Genomic DNA, 14,180 nt, shown 5'->3' on the forward strand with positions numbered 1-14,180 from the left:
AAGCTGCTGATGGAAAAAAACAAGGAAGAAAAGAAGGAAATCTTCCTGATCGCTGTCATAGTCCCTTAGTTTTTATCTACTACCTTCAGTAACGAATAAGTGCATTAACAGATAAAAGGAAAAATGTGTCCTTTTCAGGAGTGTACTGGTTAAACAATGTTTTTATTACTACGTTTGTTTGTTTGTTCTGCAGAGTGGGACGCCCCCAGTCAAGGACATGTTCACAGATCTGAAAGATGGTAGGAAGCTTTTGGACCTTTTGGAAGGTCTGACAGGGAAACCTCTGGTAAGAGAAATGTATATGACTTGTATTCCTATTGAAAACAAAACAAACTGTTGTGTGATTTTTATGTTGTTGTTTTAATAAGTGGTTCTAGCATGTACTCTGACCTGCTGCCTCCAGTTCCTGTGAATTTCCACAGAATTCTACTGGTAGGATATGCGTATAGTCAGGTTGAAACCATTTGTGTAACTGTTGCATTTGAGGGTTAACACGCTGTTTAGCACAGCAGATAAAGCCAGTGGTATTGTTTACATAGTATATATTTTTGATAGAGGTCTTAAAGGTCTCTTTCTTCAGAAGAGTGAACTACTTCTAATACGCTCATGAAGGATCCCTTAAAGAAGAAAGAAGGAAAGACAACATTTAATAGGCAAAACAAAAACCTGCATCTCCATTGGAAAAATCTGTGGTCCCAGGGGTTTGAAAAGGCTGAAAAACTACACAAGTTTTGTTTAGATTTGAGAATATGCTCGCGGGGCTGAAAACTGTTACCCTGCTAACACTGATGCCTTTTCAGTCAGATAGATGAGGTGAAACCTGTGCCATCACTTGGGATGAACCTTTTGATTTAACTGTTTATAGAAATCTCAAGTTGATTTATTGCTCTTAACAGGAAATCTTCAGCCACTTAAAATTTTATCTTTCAAGCTTACCTTATTTTTCTGAACACATGCATTTCACTATTAAGAACTTATAATGATTCTGGGTCTGATTTGAAGTCTATTGAAGACAACAGGAATTTCTTGGTTTCTAATTCAGTTGATTACTGTGTTTCAAGTTCAGCTCCACGCTCTTGCAGTTTGATGATGTTCTGCTACAGGAATTGAACTGTGATGATTAAAAACAAATGGAGTGGCAGATACTGTCAAGAGTTGTGGTATTTTTTTTCTTCTGATTTTAAAAGGAGGGAAAGGTCGGGAAGCGTAACTTCTTCTCAGTGTGCACAGATTTAGCAGGGTTTTGGTGCCAGAAAAATGAATTGCTTCTTGTTCCCTCTTGGGAGCAAAAAAATTCCAACCACTCTGGCAAATATTCAAAACCCTCAGATTTTCCCTCAGAACTCCCATTTTGCTGTTGTATTGCCAGTACATAAATTTGCAGATGCTGGATATTAAAGTTCTAGTCTAAGATGAAGCAAAACACGCTTAAAATCCAGGGCTTGTTCTGTACTTTAGATGGAAGAATTTTATTCTGACCAGTTTTCATCTTGATGTTTATTTTGAAATTATTGTGGATGAACTATTTTCTATTTTAAAAAAATCACGAGAGAACAAAGACAATTTTTTTCTATTGCTTACTCACTTGTTTTACTTTGATCAGCTAAGTTTATTCTTTTTCAGCCTAAAGAACGAGGTTCCACAAGAGTACATGCCTTAAATAATGTCAACCGAGTACTGCAAGTCTTGCATCAAAACAACGTAAGCATGCTTTTCCACAACTATTTTGATATACTTTTTAATTTATTCCTCTGTGTGTATGAGTTCAAAACACGGAGAATAAAGATTCTAGCACTTAAAATGGGAATTCAGCAGGAGAGGTACATTGTTCTCAGTTATCTTCATCCAGTGCTATTTCAGTGTCTGGCAACTTTGTGAAATCCTAAAGTGCCAATTTAATCCTAGTATAACTAAGGTTTGTTAGTGCTACTAAGATGTGTTCAGCTCTGTAAACAGCGGTGACTTGTAACCCTGCTATGCATAACTCATGAGCATGACAGGACAAATAGCTAATTTCCAGTGAAGATGCATGACTTGTGCAAAAGTCTCTGAGGTTATGACAGGTGCTTTGTCTCTGTGTTTTCATGTCCCGCTCTCAATATCCATGAAGATCTTTCCAGTGACATCTGTCAACTCTGTCAAATCTTTCCTGAGTGTTCCTGACTTTGAGCTTTGCTAATTGAACAGGAAAAGCAAACAAAACCTCCAGACACTCATCTTTAAGAAAAATGGGAATAATAGCTGTTTATTTTTGTTTTAATTTTTGTTCTTACTGCCTGGAAACTAGTACTGCTGTAGCAAAGTAATTTTATTTTTCCCCAGATAGTGATTCCTGATAAGCATAGTTGTCTATAATTAGGATTTCTATTTGTGAATATCAAGGCACTGAAATAGTTTAATAACAACATTCTGGCAAAGAAATACATCTAATGAAAAAGGCACTGAGATATTTATGTAAACTGCTGATTGAAGAGTTACATGAACATGCTATATAATACTACAATTTCCCTTCCACATTCATAAACTAGTGTCATATTTCTAGGAAGCAGCCAGAGTTTAGTGGTGGGTTGTTTGTTTTCCTTCTTTAAGGTACTGTAAATATTGATTATTTTTTTCCTAAGGATAAATAATAGGTCTTTCCAGCTTGAAATTAATTTAATTTACAAATATAATACATTAAATGATATTTAGTTACAATAATTAATTAGTTCTTCCATAAGCTAGTGTTGCTTGAAGTAAACAGATGGTGTGTGTTAGCTGAAAGTTACTGAGGCCAGGTATGATTTATACCTACTGTTTAACTTCATTAGAAAGTGTTTGTGTTTAAGATGAAGGGAAAAGCAAGAAGCAGTTGCCTTCTGTGACCTGAGAGTTTGTGCCTTGTACAGTATTCATAACTTTGAAAACAACTTGGGAAATTTTAAAAATCCATATTGCAAAAAATGGGTGAGCCTACAAGATGCAGGTGTTCAAATGATGTTGGGACTTCATACATCTGATGAGCAGAGTGACTTTATGCAATGAACTTAAACTTTTTTTTTTATTTATGGACCAATTTTTTTTTTCAAAGCAGGCAAAAGAAAAAAAAACCCATATCATTATATATAGTCAATATTCATCTATTTTCAATAGTATTAGAAGTCTACTGTCAGCATTCTTTTATTGGTTGGCTTTGCTCAAGTCTTAGTTGTCCATTATCCATTTAGTGAATTGCTGGCTGTGTGCTGAAAAATACTGGTTTAATAAAAAAATCATTAAAATACAAAAGTGGGCATATGGATTCTTTTATGTATGGTGTAGGTTGCAAGGGGAATACAGTACTTACAGTACTAACAATAATTGTGATTAAAAAATACAATTTTTTTTGTTACCTATTCTCAGGAATGTTTCTCTTCTATTCAGGTGAAAAAAGCTTTTGTCATATAAGTGTTTTATTTTTGTGCCCTTCTCTTTTCGTCTTTCTGCTCCTTGTGTTCTATAGTGCTCTAGACTGAATTGTTCAATGGTGTGCACTGATGGCACTTTTGATGTGTTTTTGCCCATTCAATTCACAGCTGCCTTAAAGTATATCCCCAGTATTCATAAAGAGGATTGCGTTAAAATTCCATTCCAATTGCTGTAAAAACTGGGAGGGGTCAATCCACAAATCCAAGTACTTTGAAGCATGATTTGTGGTTCCATGTTAATCTCAACAGCAAAGTTTGGGTTTGATTTTACTAATTGAGACACCTATGGGGAACTTAAAATGGTGTAGATGGTATCTGAAAGTAGTGTGGTTACAAATACGTTTTGCAGAAGTCAAGCTATTCAGCCTAACGAGTGAGGCAGTTTGCTTGAAGATTGTTTGATAGGAGGAAAAATATTCACAGAAAACCATTATATTCTTGCACAATAGGTATGTCTTATAAAATAAAATGAAACTTTGTATTTATTCTTGCCTATTCTATCATTCGAGGCTAAATCCACTGACAGCCAGAGGGTGGGTTCAGTCACTGCCCTCTGATTGTCTGTATTGTTGAACTGCCAGCCAGTACTTGGTGTGGGTTTTGTTGATACGAACAGTGCTCTTGCCAGATACAGCTCTTAGGGTTCGTGTAAGCTGGGAACTGGATAACACAACTTCGTTCTGGAACCAGGATGAGAAAGGGAGAGAAAAGCTTCACCAAAGAGTTGAAATACGCAGTGTTATTTGCCTCTGGAACTGGAGGATGGCTCAGGTTATCAAGTGAGAATGAAACCCCACTCTGCACCATATGGGAATGTGTTTCAGCATCTGCTGTGTGGAGATATTTGTTTCCTCTGCCAAAGGGAGCTGTTACTAGCCCTGTTTCCATAGGCCATGGTGGTGATTAATGCAGTGTGCTCTGTTAGGTTTCTCCAAAAGATGGAGGTTGATGCTTCTTTGCACTGACTGAATGGAGAGGAGAAGCCTGGATTCAGGTTCTAAAGTAGCAGTGAGTGTCTGGTAGTGTGCTCTAAGCTCCTCTTCTCCTCAGTGCTGAATACCTAATGCTGGAGTGGGTAGCCTCATGTACTCTCTTGTGTACTGGAGTAATCTCCCTGTCTCTTCCCATTTTTTTAATAGTGTTCTGAGTTCAAATGTCCTAGGCATATAGGAAACTTGAACATCTTATTTCTCCCTTGAGTTTTTGATCTCCTTGTGTAAACTTGTCCCATTTGGATGCTGATTCATACAAAGCTTTAACCTTTGACATTGTTGTTTGATAGAGTTGATCTGACCTTTCCAGGTGGAGCTGGTGAATATTGGAGGAACTGACATCGTTGATGGAAATCACAAGCTGACACTGGGGCTGTTGTGGAGCATTATCTTGCATTGGCAGGTGAGGAGGATGTTGTGAGATCCCTTCCATTTCCGGAATCATGTGCATCTAATCTTCTGGGATTCTCACAAACCTTCCTGGAGTTTTGGCAGCATAAAAAAACCACTTCTATTCTAGGCTGGTAAATAAAGACAGGCTGGTGTTTGGTTTCTGACCTCTGTCTGCTGGCTACCTCCTGTGATTTGTATTCCCATATGTGCTCTGTTGTACTCGCTCAGTTCTGTTCCTAGGGTGGTTAATTGCAGGGCCATTTTGTGCTAAAACGTTTATATTTCTTCCTCAAGACTTAAGCACTTGTGTTTGCAGGTGTTTTTCTCCTATCTCAGTAGCTGTGTTGGGCTTGCATCTTTTATGCTTCTCTGGAGGTTTGTTTCTCAGCGTCATAGACTGAATTGCTCCCATTTTATCCACATACCTGAGAGGATCACTGGATTCACTTGGAGGGACTTCAGCGGATGCTTGTGCATAGCACATCAAACAGCACACTTCCTGTGTTGGCTGAACAGTTATCCTGTTCTTGCCAGAAACCTAGGCAAAGTTGTATTTTTGGGGTTTGTTTACTAATGGAACCCCAGTGCAAGGCAGTAAGAAATATTATAACCCATGGTGAGTGCTGGCAGCACTGACGAGTGGGGGAGGGCTGTAATGTAGGAGTAACTTATCACTTATTACATGGTGCTTTACTGGTACTTGTAATCAGTAGAGAGTAAAGGTGGCCTGAAGTCTGCTATTCCTACCTCTCATAAAAGGAGTTAAAGCTTGACTCATGACTTTTCATGGAAAAGAGCCTTTCCCAGTTTGTAAAGTAGCTTGGTTCAAAAGTTTTGTAAGCAGGGGAAGTGGAGAACATGTCTGTAAGGTGTAGATGTTGCTGTCTTGCAGGTGAAGGATGTCATGAAGAATATCATGTCAGATTTGCAGCAGACCAACAGTGAGAAAATTCTGTTGAGCTGGGTTCGGCAGTCTTCAAGACCTTATAGTCAAGTCAATGTTCTGAACTTCACAACGAGCTGGGCAGATGGACTTGCTTTTAATGCTGTCATCCACAGACACAAGTAAGTGATGTACTTCTTCTCATATCTATTGAAGTAAGCTGTTTTTTTCCCCCCCATGTCTTTGTGCTTGAGCGTTTGTAGGCTTCTAGCCTGTTTCAGTTGTTCGTTTTTGTTGTAGTAACAGTAACAAGGCATAGGTATTGCCAGAGCTTTGCCAAAAACAGAGCCAAGGCAGCAGTGCAACTCTCAGCAATTCTCACATGCACACTCACTAAGTGGATTTCCATCCTACGGAGGTATCTACTATACGGAGAGTATGCTGAATGGGTATCTATATTGACTGGTCTATATCAATTATGTTGCTTCCCCTTGCACTTTCTTTATTTTGTTTTCCCTCCTATGCAGTGGGAAAAACTTCTCCTTCAGTTTGCCATGTCACTTCAGTAGGAAAGTACAGAAGATTCAGAATGAAGAAATGAGAAAGATGGGCTTTGTAGATCTTTTTAGGTTTTGAATACATGTTACTTGAAAGACTCTGCATTCAACACTTTCAGGAAAGCAGCTTTTTGCATTTAATGTTGAGTAGAAGAATGAAAGGAGAAGAAAGTAGTTTTTTCATTGTACTTTATAAAGAACGATGTTAAAACATCTTGTGTTCTTTCTGATTTTGGGAGCCTACAGAAATCTTTATTCTACAGACTCCCACAACACTCGCATATCTGTGTGTGTGTGATCTGTCTGCTTCTGGGCAACTTAAATGAACTCAGTTCTTCTTTTGCATGGGTTGACTGTTCTTTACCATAAATATCTATTTCAATGTAGTAATGGCAAGATGATATTACCTCCTGGCCACCAGGTAGCTGTCATAGCAAATACTTCGTATATGCTGGGTATAAATATTCTGGGTGTTGGTAAAGTGTTCACAAAGCCTGTGTTCACTTTGAACCTGCTGTTCTCTGCTCTTCAGCCTGTGCTGATTGAACCATCACAGGCTCGCTGCTTTCAGCCTGGGCCTGGTCCGATATACCTGTGTGTCTTCAGGAGCTGGTTGGTATTCAGCCTGCATGCATGCATGGGGAGCATCGCCCCATGCTGAGGGCTTCTGAAAGTTTGGAAGGGCTGTTTTTGAAAGGCAGAGAGATACTAACAGAAGTCTCTGGAGCTAACACTGTCAGAAGTGTTAACAAGGTGTGATCTTTACAGGTGGTTTTCTTTTCAGCGTAATTGTCTGTAGAGGCATGGCTCTGCCAGTGAACATAAAGCTTTGTGTTAGAGAGAGCACCAGCTTTAGACACAGGTGAGACACACTTTGCTCAGAATAAACACCGAGAAGGACAGAAGCAGTAAAACCAGCTTTAGGCTATTTGTGGTCCTTGTGCCATATGTCTCTCGGCTTGAGTTTTCTGGGATCTGAAATCTGTGAGCTCCGCCCTTTCCAAAGCACTGCTATGAAGCAAAAGCCCCTGATGAAACCTTTGCATAACTGTGCTTTCCTCTGGCTTTGGAAAACTTCTCATAGTTACCTGTCTCTCTGATGTTCTCCCTGAGCCTTTTATACCCTCTTCTGGGAACCTGGCAGGCTCAGAATTCTTAACACCTGCAGTCTTTCAGTGAAGCACCATTTTCCCCACACTTCTGAGAAGTCTTGAGCTGGCTTTAAATCTAGGCGGCCTTTGAAAGAGAGAACCTGTAAAAGACCCTTGAAGGGAACAAAGGGATTGAGGCATGTTGCAGAATTGGTAGGACAACAAAGCTGTTTAGGTTACCTGGATCAGTATTGCCTCCCTGCCTACGGAGTATTTTCAATATTGTGTTTTTTATTTAGTTTTGTCCTTGGACACTTAATATAGGGGAATTTTTGTGGTTCCTATTTAGTAGCTCACTTTTCTCTTTGTGCCTATGAATAATTGCTTATAGTTCTACCTCTTGGTTGTAATATTTAATAACTTTGTAGTGCTTGCAGTACTTAAGTTATATGAGGTAATAGGACATAAAACATTTTATTATGTTAGTCTCTTTCATTTCCTAATGTTAGCCAAGTTCTTCTTTGAATTGAATTCCATTTTTTGGTACAGTTTTTCTGCTAGTAGGTCAATACCTAGGTTGCATTTTTATTAAAATTCGTGTTACTATGGAAGTAGGAGGGCTAGTGCATATCCTATACATTTATTGCAAAGTGTTTTTCAAAGTAAGAGTCTCTTCTCAAACTTTGTGGATCTGTGTGGTTATCTTTTGCTTCTTGCATTGATGTACAGTATTCTATAAACATCTATTAGTATTTTTACATATTTGCCTCTCCCCTAGCTTTTCTTCTGGCTTTTTGCTCCTCAGACCCTGCTGATTTACGGCCTTCCTATTTCACTAAGTATAATGACTCGACAGATGTTAAAAGAGTACTCTCAGGTCAATTTATAACCAAAATAAGAATTAAAAGAACTGAAGGCAAGCCCATCTCTTCCTCCCCAATTTCTGCAGAACACAGGTGTCATGGTTTTGTGATTTTCGGTTATTGGTATTCCACATCATAACATCATGTAGTGGACATACCTAGTTCTCAGAAGAGAAGGACTACTACAGTCCCCACGGTACTTTGCTCCTTTGTTACCATTTTCCAGCCAGAGGGAAAAGATAGAAGCTCGCAGTATAAAAACTTGCAGATCACGAGACCTCATCCCTTTTTCCGCCGTCTCTCGTCTTGGCAGCACCTCGCTCTCCAGCTGTCTTATCGTCGGTAGTAGAGTAAGGCCTACCTTGATTTTGGGACATTCTCTCTCTCTGTATTGGATTTATCAGCTTAAATTGTAATTATATTGTATTATAGTGTGTTGTTTTGCATTCCGATATTTTATTTAGTAAATTAGTTTGTTTCTCCTCAGATTGTTGCCGCTGTTCTTTGCTCTCAGGGCCATCTCCCTACCCTTTTCCCCTTTCCCCTTTTCCCGGGACGTGGGCCCTTGGGTCCCCCGTCCCCTTTGTCACAGAAATCGGGCCTAACACCCGTAAACCGTTGACAACAGGGCCAACAGCAGTGTTTTGATAAGAAGCTACTGTACAGAGGAATGTAGAGTATTGTAATGATTTGTAGCTTTACGGCTGTGTTGCTGCAGCACTAGGCTGATCATGCCCTGTAGGTATAGATAGCAACGGGAGGGGGCCTTCTTTGCTGATCCTTTTTCTTACTCCATACTCTGCTCTTTACCACTTAGATCTGCTGGTATGTTTCTGGGTACACAACTGGGCTGGGGATTTGGTTTGGTTAATGCTAATGGAAGGTGAAGGGTGCTGGGCTGCTGGCGCTGTAAATCGATCTGCTCTTTGGTCTAATTCACAATGTGACTCTCATGAATGCTTGAAATTTTTTTAAAGCAGGGAAAAAGGCCATGTGGCATGGTGGGTTAGTAGGTGTGGAGACTCCCGCTCCTGGCTGTGATGGTCTCGGGTGTTCACTGAGCTACATCACAAGTTTGCAATGAGGCTCTCTAGAAACAGAGTAGAGTGACTCTTGATTACATAGCAGAGCCTGACACAAAAATCATGTAGTGGGAATAACGCTGTAAAAAGAAAAAAACTGAAGAAAATTGGTTCCAGAACAAATTTTAAACACAGAATTTACTTATTTTCTTGTTATTAGCACTTAACCTCTAGTTGCACTTAATCAGTATATATAAGAATGAAATGTGGATGGAGCTGTGGACATGTGGTCACTTAATTTATTTGTGATTGCCAGATTGTCACCGAGAATTTTTTTGTATTTCTATGTTTGTGCATATACACTAGAATTTGGATTTTGTATGTGTGTTCATATTTATACTACTTACATAACTACCTCTACATCCATAACTTAAAATTCGGAATGGTATGGATTTTTAAATTTAATTTAAATTCACTGTTCTTTTTTCTGTTTTGTGTTTAACTTGCAGACCTGAGTTCTTCAGCTGGGATAAAGTTATAACAATGTCTCCAGTTGAGAGATTGGAACATGCTTTCAGCATAGCCAAAAACCACCTGGGAATTGAGAAACTGTTGGATCCTGAAGGTGCAAGATAGTTATTCTGCTTGATTTGAAGCTATTTGAGCTCTTCTGAAAGAAAACGCTTATATAGACATTTATTATTACTGTAAATTTCAGCAATTTTGTGCAGTGATATTTTGTTTCAATCCCTTAAATTTGAGGTTAAAACTATGTAAATTGTAGGGTAAGAGTATGCTTGTGTATGTGTGTTTCAGCTTCTTGAATGTTAAGGTTCAGACTGGCTTACCCTTCTGAGATAGCATACAGGAACGTACACAAAAACTGGGTACCAACTTTTATTTTAGGGATGGGTACTGTTGCAAATGTACTTTTCTGATGAACTAGAGCATTTTGTAGAATGGGATAGCTTCAGAGCTTGTAATCTTTTATTCTTTGTTATATACACTGTATGTAGCAGTAGCTGTCAATGCTGTGAATGCTTACTGTGAATGCTCATCAGGAAACTTGTATGGCCCTTTCTTAAAACCCTGAGCTGTCACTCTGCTTTGAAGTGAGTCTCTGAAGATCTATTCTGTATGACTAACTCTCAAACTTTATGGATTCAAGCACCACCACTATTTTTTTTTACTTTTTATTTTTAAAAGTAAGCTGAATGAGTAGAACTCATAACCCCAGGTATATGTGAACCAGAGTCTGTGAAGCTCTTTTTCATATGAAAAGTAAACAAATGAACTGACCTATGCTGAGTGAAGATAGAACTCAAGTGGAAGTGTGTTTCTGAGGGATTTTGTTCCTGAACTGCATTTCTGCTTGGGAGATGCTCAAGAATGTTTCCAAAACTGTTTTTATTCCTCAGTAACATCAGGTTTGGGCTCTTCAAAAAGGTCATGCCTTTTAATGTAAATTCACTTGCAAATGTAGAAAATTGTTTTTTATATCATTTTTTCCTTTGTACTTCATGCTTTCAACATCTGTGAAAACCTGGCCTTCTAACCAAAGGTGTACGGAAGGGTAATTAACAGGGGAACATGTGCTTTGCTCTGTATGTGAAGTATTACTGTTTAAACTTTATTCTATGTAATGATTTAGAAAAGCAGTTTATTTATTAATCCCCCCTCCCTTTTTTTTTATGCAGATGTTGCTGTACCACTTCCAGACAAAAAGTCTATTATCATGTATTTAACATCTTTGTTTGAGGTCCTTCCTAAGCAAGTCACCATGGAAGACATTCGGGAAGTGGAGACCCTTCCAAGGAGATTCAAACAGGAATGTGAAGATGGAGAATTCAACTTGAAACAGGTGTGATAACAAGCTTTGATAACAAATATCAAAGCCTGGCTTGCTCTTCTTGAGTTGTAATTTTAGCTGATCTTCAGGCTTGTCAGTTCCCTGGAACATGCTTTCTATGCCCCTCTGTACTCAGCACCGGTGAGGCCGCATCTCGAGTACTGTGTTCAGTTTTGGGCCCCTCACTGCAAGAAAGATACTGAGGTCCAGAGAAGGGCAACAGAGCTGGTGAGGGGTTCAGAGCACAGGTCTTATGAGGAGTGGCTGAGGGAGCTGGTATTGTTAAGTCTGGAGAAGACGAGGCTCAGGGGAGACCTTATCGCTCTCTGTAACTACTCAAAGGGAGGCTGTAGTGAGCTGGGGGTTGGCCTCTTCTCTCATGTAACTAGTGATAGGACTAGAGAGAATGGCCTCAAGTTGCACCAGGGAGGATTCAGGCTGGACGTTAGGAAATACTACTTTTTCTGAAAGAGTGGTCAGACACTGGAATGGGCTGCCCGGGGAGGTGGTTGAGTCACCTCTGGAGGTATTCAAGAAACGTTTAGATATTTTGTTGAGGGACATGGTTTAGTGAGAACTATTGGTGATAGGTGGACGGTTGGACTGGATGATCTTGTAGGTCTTTTCCAACCTTGGTGATTCTATGATTCTATCTTATTCAATGTAATTGGGAAAATATGAAAAATCATACCATCTTTTTGATTGCCTTCATCGGCTTTATCTTCCTTTTTCTTTTCTGATTCATGTACATGTTCCTTTTCACTGAGGTAGAAAGTTACATCTACATTATGTGTCTTTTGTCTGTTTAGTTTCCTTATTTATCTTGTGAAGTTGGAGAGAGTAGCCTGAAGTTTGTAATAGAATTAGCAGCAAGACTACTAGTGGCAGTGGGATTTGGTGGATATTTATTTCTGTGGGAGGTCCGCTGCCCTGTTAAATAAGTAAAATAAAAGTTTTCTATCCAGATTCTTTATTTTAAAATGGAAATTTGTTAGTGGTAACTGTTGGTCCCTCTCATTAGAAATGTACTTAACAGTTTCAAAATTTTATGAAGGGTTGAAAAGGATCTTAGTTGTTCTTAGTATCATTTGAGAAAGCATCTTTTCAGTTTTTTGAAAATGTCACTTTTCTCTTGGCTGCCTAGACTGTAGCACTTGAAGAGGAGCAGAGCAGTTCCAGAGCAGAGACCCCCAGCACAGTAACAGAGGTGGACATGGACTTGGATAGCTACCAAGTTGCTCTGGAAGAAGTGCTCACGTGGTTACTGTCAGCAGAGGATGCATTTCGGGAACAGGAAGAAATATCTGGTGATGTTGAAGAAGTCAAAGAGCAATTTGCCACCCATGAAGTAAGCAGGAAGCTTTTCTTAAGTTATTTATTTATTTATTTATTTATTTATTGCTTTTTTTTAATGTGTGTACGTGTAGGGACTACAAAACTTCTGTTTTCTAGTCCTTATTAAAAAAACTGCTAGTCTGTTTCTTTTGTCTTGGTAAATTAAAAGCACCTGTAACTTTTTTTTTTTTTTTTTAAATTGACAAATAGTTGTTCATTTGGCAGTGAAATAGATCTTTCTAGGAGAAACTTGCAGTATAACAGGTTTTGAAACTTTTTTTTAGTTGACTTTCTGTGGCTGGCTCACTGGTGTCATAGAATCATAGAATTATTTGGGTTGGAAGAAAACTTAAAAACCATTTAGTTTCAACACCTCTGCCATTGTCAAGGACGTCTTCTACAAGAGCTGGTTGCCTAGAGCCTCATATAACCTGGCCTTGAATACTTCCAAGGATGGGACATTCACAGCTTCTCTGGGCAATGTTCTAGCGCCTCACCTGCAGTATCCATATTACAAAAACAGTCTAATACAGCCTGATTCTCATTTCTCTGCCAACTTCTGAAAGGCCTGGTCAGCCCAATGTTGTCTGCTGTGAAACTGATAATCATTTCAGTTTAATTCAGTGCTCTCTCTGTCTTGATCAGCACAGTTTTCCAGGAGTGTTGCTAAAAGACTGAAGTGTCATGTTAGATGTTTTAGTTTTCTACTCTGTCAGCTTCTTCTGACAACTTCATCTAAAATATAATTACAGATCAGTATGAACTTTTAAAACTAGGAACAAAAGAAAGAGGTCTTCTAGCTTTTCACGAAGTATATGAATTTTAGTTAATATCTTTTAGGGTTTAATTTATTTGCTTATGGTACACTTCAGATTTTATGTGCTGTTGATTGTAGGTTAGTTGGTAAGTTCTTGGTGCATTTGTTCAAAGACTGTACAAATGCACACTCCTGATAGGAGCTCACGGATCAGTGATGTGCCTGCTTGTACTTTTTCCAGGCTTTTATGATGGAACTGACTGCGCACCAAAGCAGTGTGGGTAGTGTCCTGCAGGCTGGGAACCAGCTGGTGGCACAGGGAAATCTGTCACCTGAAGAGGAGTTTGAGATCCAGGAACAAATGCTGCTGCTGAACTCCCGCTGGGAGGAGCTCAGGGTGGAGAGCATGGACAGGCAGTCCCGGTGAGTCATGCCTCACAACCTCTCCTAAAGCTCCAGGACTGGCTTCTGTTGCATACTGCATCTCAGAGGAATTGCTTTTCATCCACTTTGTAGGATACTTTTTTCATGTCACAAACTGAAAAGATAATTCTGAAGTCCATCCTCTTCATACTTTCCAACATAAACAGAGGAAATGGGTATAACTTTTCTTGGATTCTTAAGTAAGAGTATTTTAAGACTTATGTTATATAAGTGTACCAGACTAAATATATGATATCTACATGCAGTAGTTACATAAACTCGTTTTTTAATATTTTCAGTGGTTTAAGTTCCTGAATAAAAGATACAGTAAATGTGAATAGCTTTATGTGTTTCCAAAGTTAAAGAGCAGTTAATAGAATTTTTTCCCACCAATGCACTATCAAGCTCAGAAGTACACATTCACATCAAGGAAGAAACAGATTGCAGCTCTCAGCGGTGGTTCTGGTAGCAGCAAATTGCAGTTTCAAAAAAACAGTCCGTGGTATAAATTGCATAATTCACAATTATTTGATGATACTTAACTAGCTTATGAATGGCGGCGTGTCTTT

At 39.0% G+C, this 14,180-nt stretch overlaps 1 protein-coding gene across 4 annotated transcripts in view; it reads left to right on the plus strand.

Annotated features, from left to right (window-relative positions):
* The window catches only part of UTRN (utrophin), a 354,351-nt gene that overhangs the window by 71,513 nt on the left and 268,658 nt on the right, over window positions 1-14,180 (plus strand). For all 4 annotated transcript variants that reach the window (XM_021391928.1, XM_021391929.1, XM_021391927.1 and 1 more), the window contains 8 exons: window positions 194-286; window positions 1,624-1,701; window positions 4,749-4,841; window positions 5,724-5,896; window positions 9,757-9,872; window positions 10,945-11,108; window positions 12,241-12,444; window positions 13,430-13,611. In XM_021391928.1, coding sequence (XP_021247603.1) covers window positions 194-286; window positions 1,624-1,701; window positions 4,749-4,841; window positions 5,724-5,896; window positions 9,757-9,872; window positions 10,945-11,108; window positions 12,241-12,444; window positions 13,430-13,611 — 1,103 coding nt within the window. The remainder of the gene's footprint in view (window positions 1-193; window positions 287-1,623; window positions 1,702-4,748; window positions 4,842-5,723; window positions 5,897-9,756; window positions 9,873-10,944; window positions 11,109-12,240; window positions 12,445-13,429; window positions 13,612-14,180) is intronic.

Source organism: Numida meleagris, chromosome 3 (genome assembly GCF_002078875.1).
Source record: "Numida meleagris isolate 19003 breed g44 Domestic line chromosome 3, NumMel1.0, whole genome shotgun sequence".
In the NCBI taxonomy this organism is placed as follows: Eukaryota; Metazoa; Chordata; class Aves; order Galliformes; family Numididae; genus Numida; species Numida meleagris.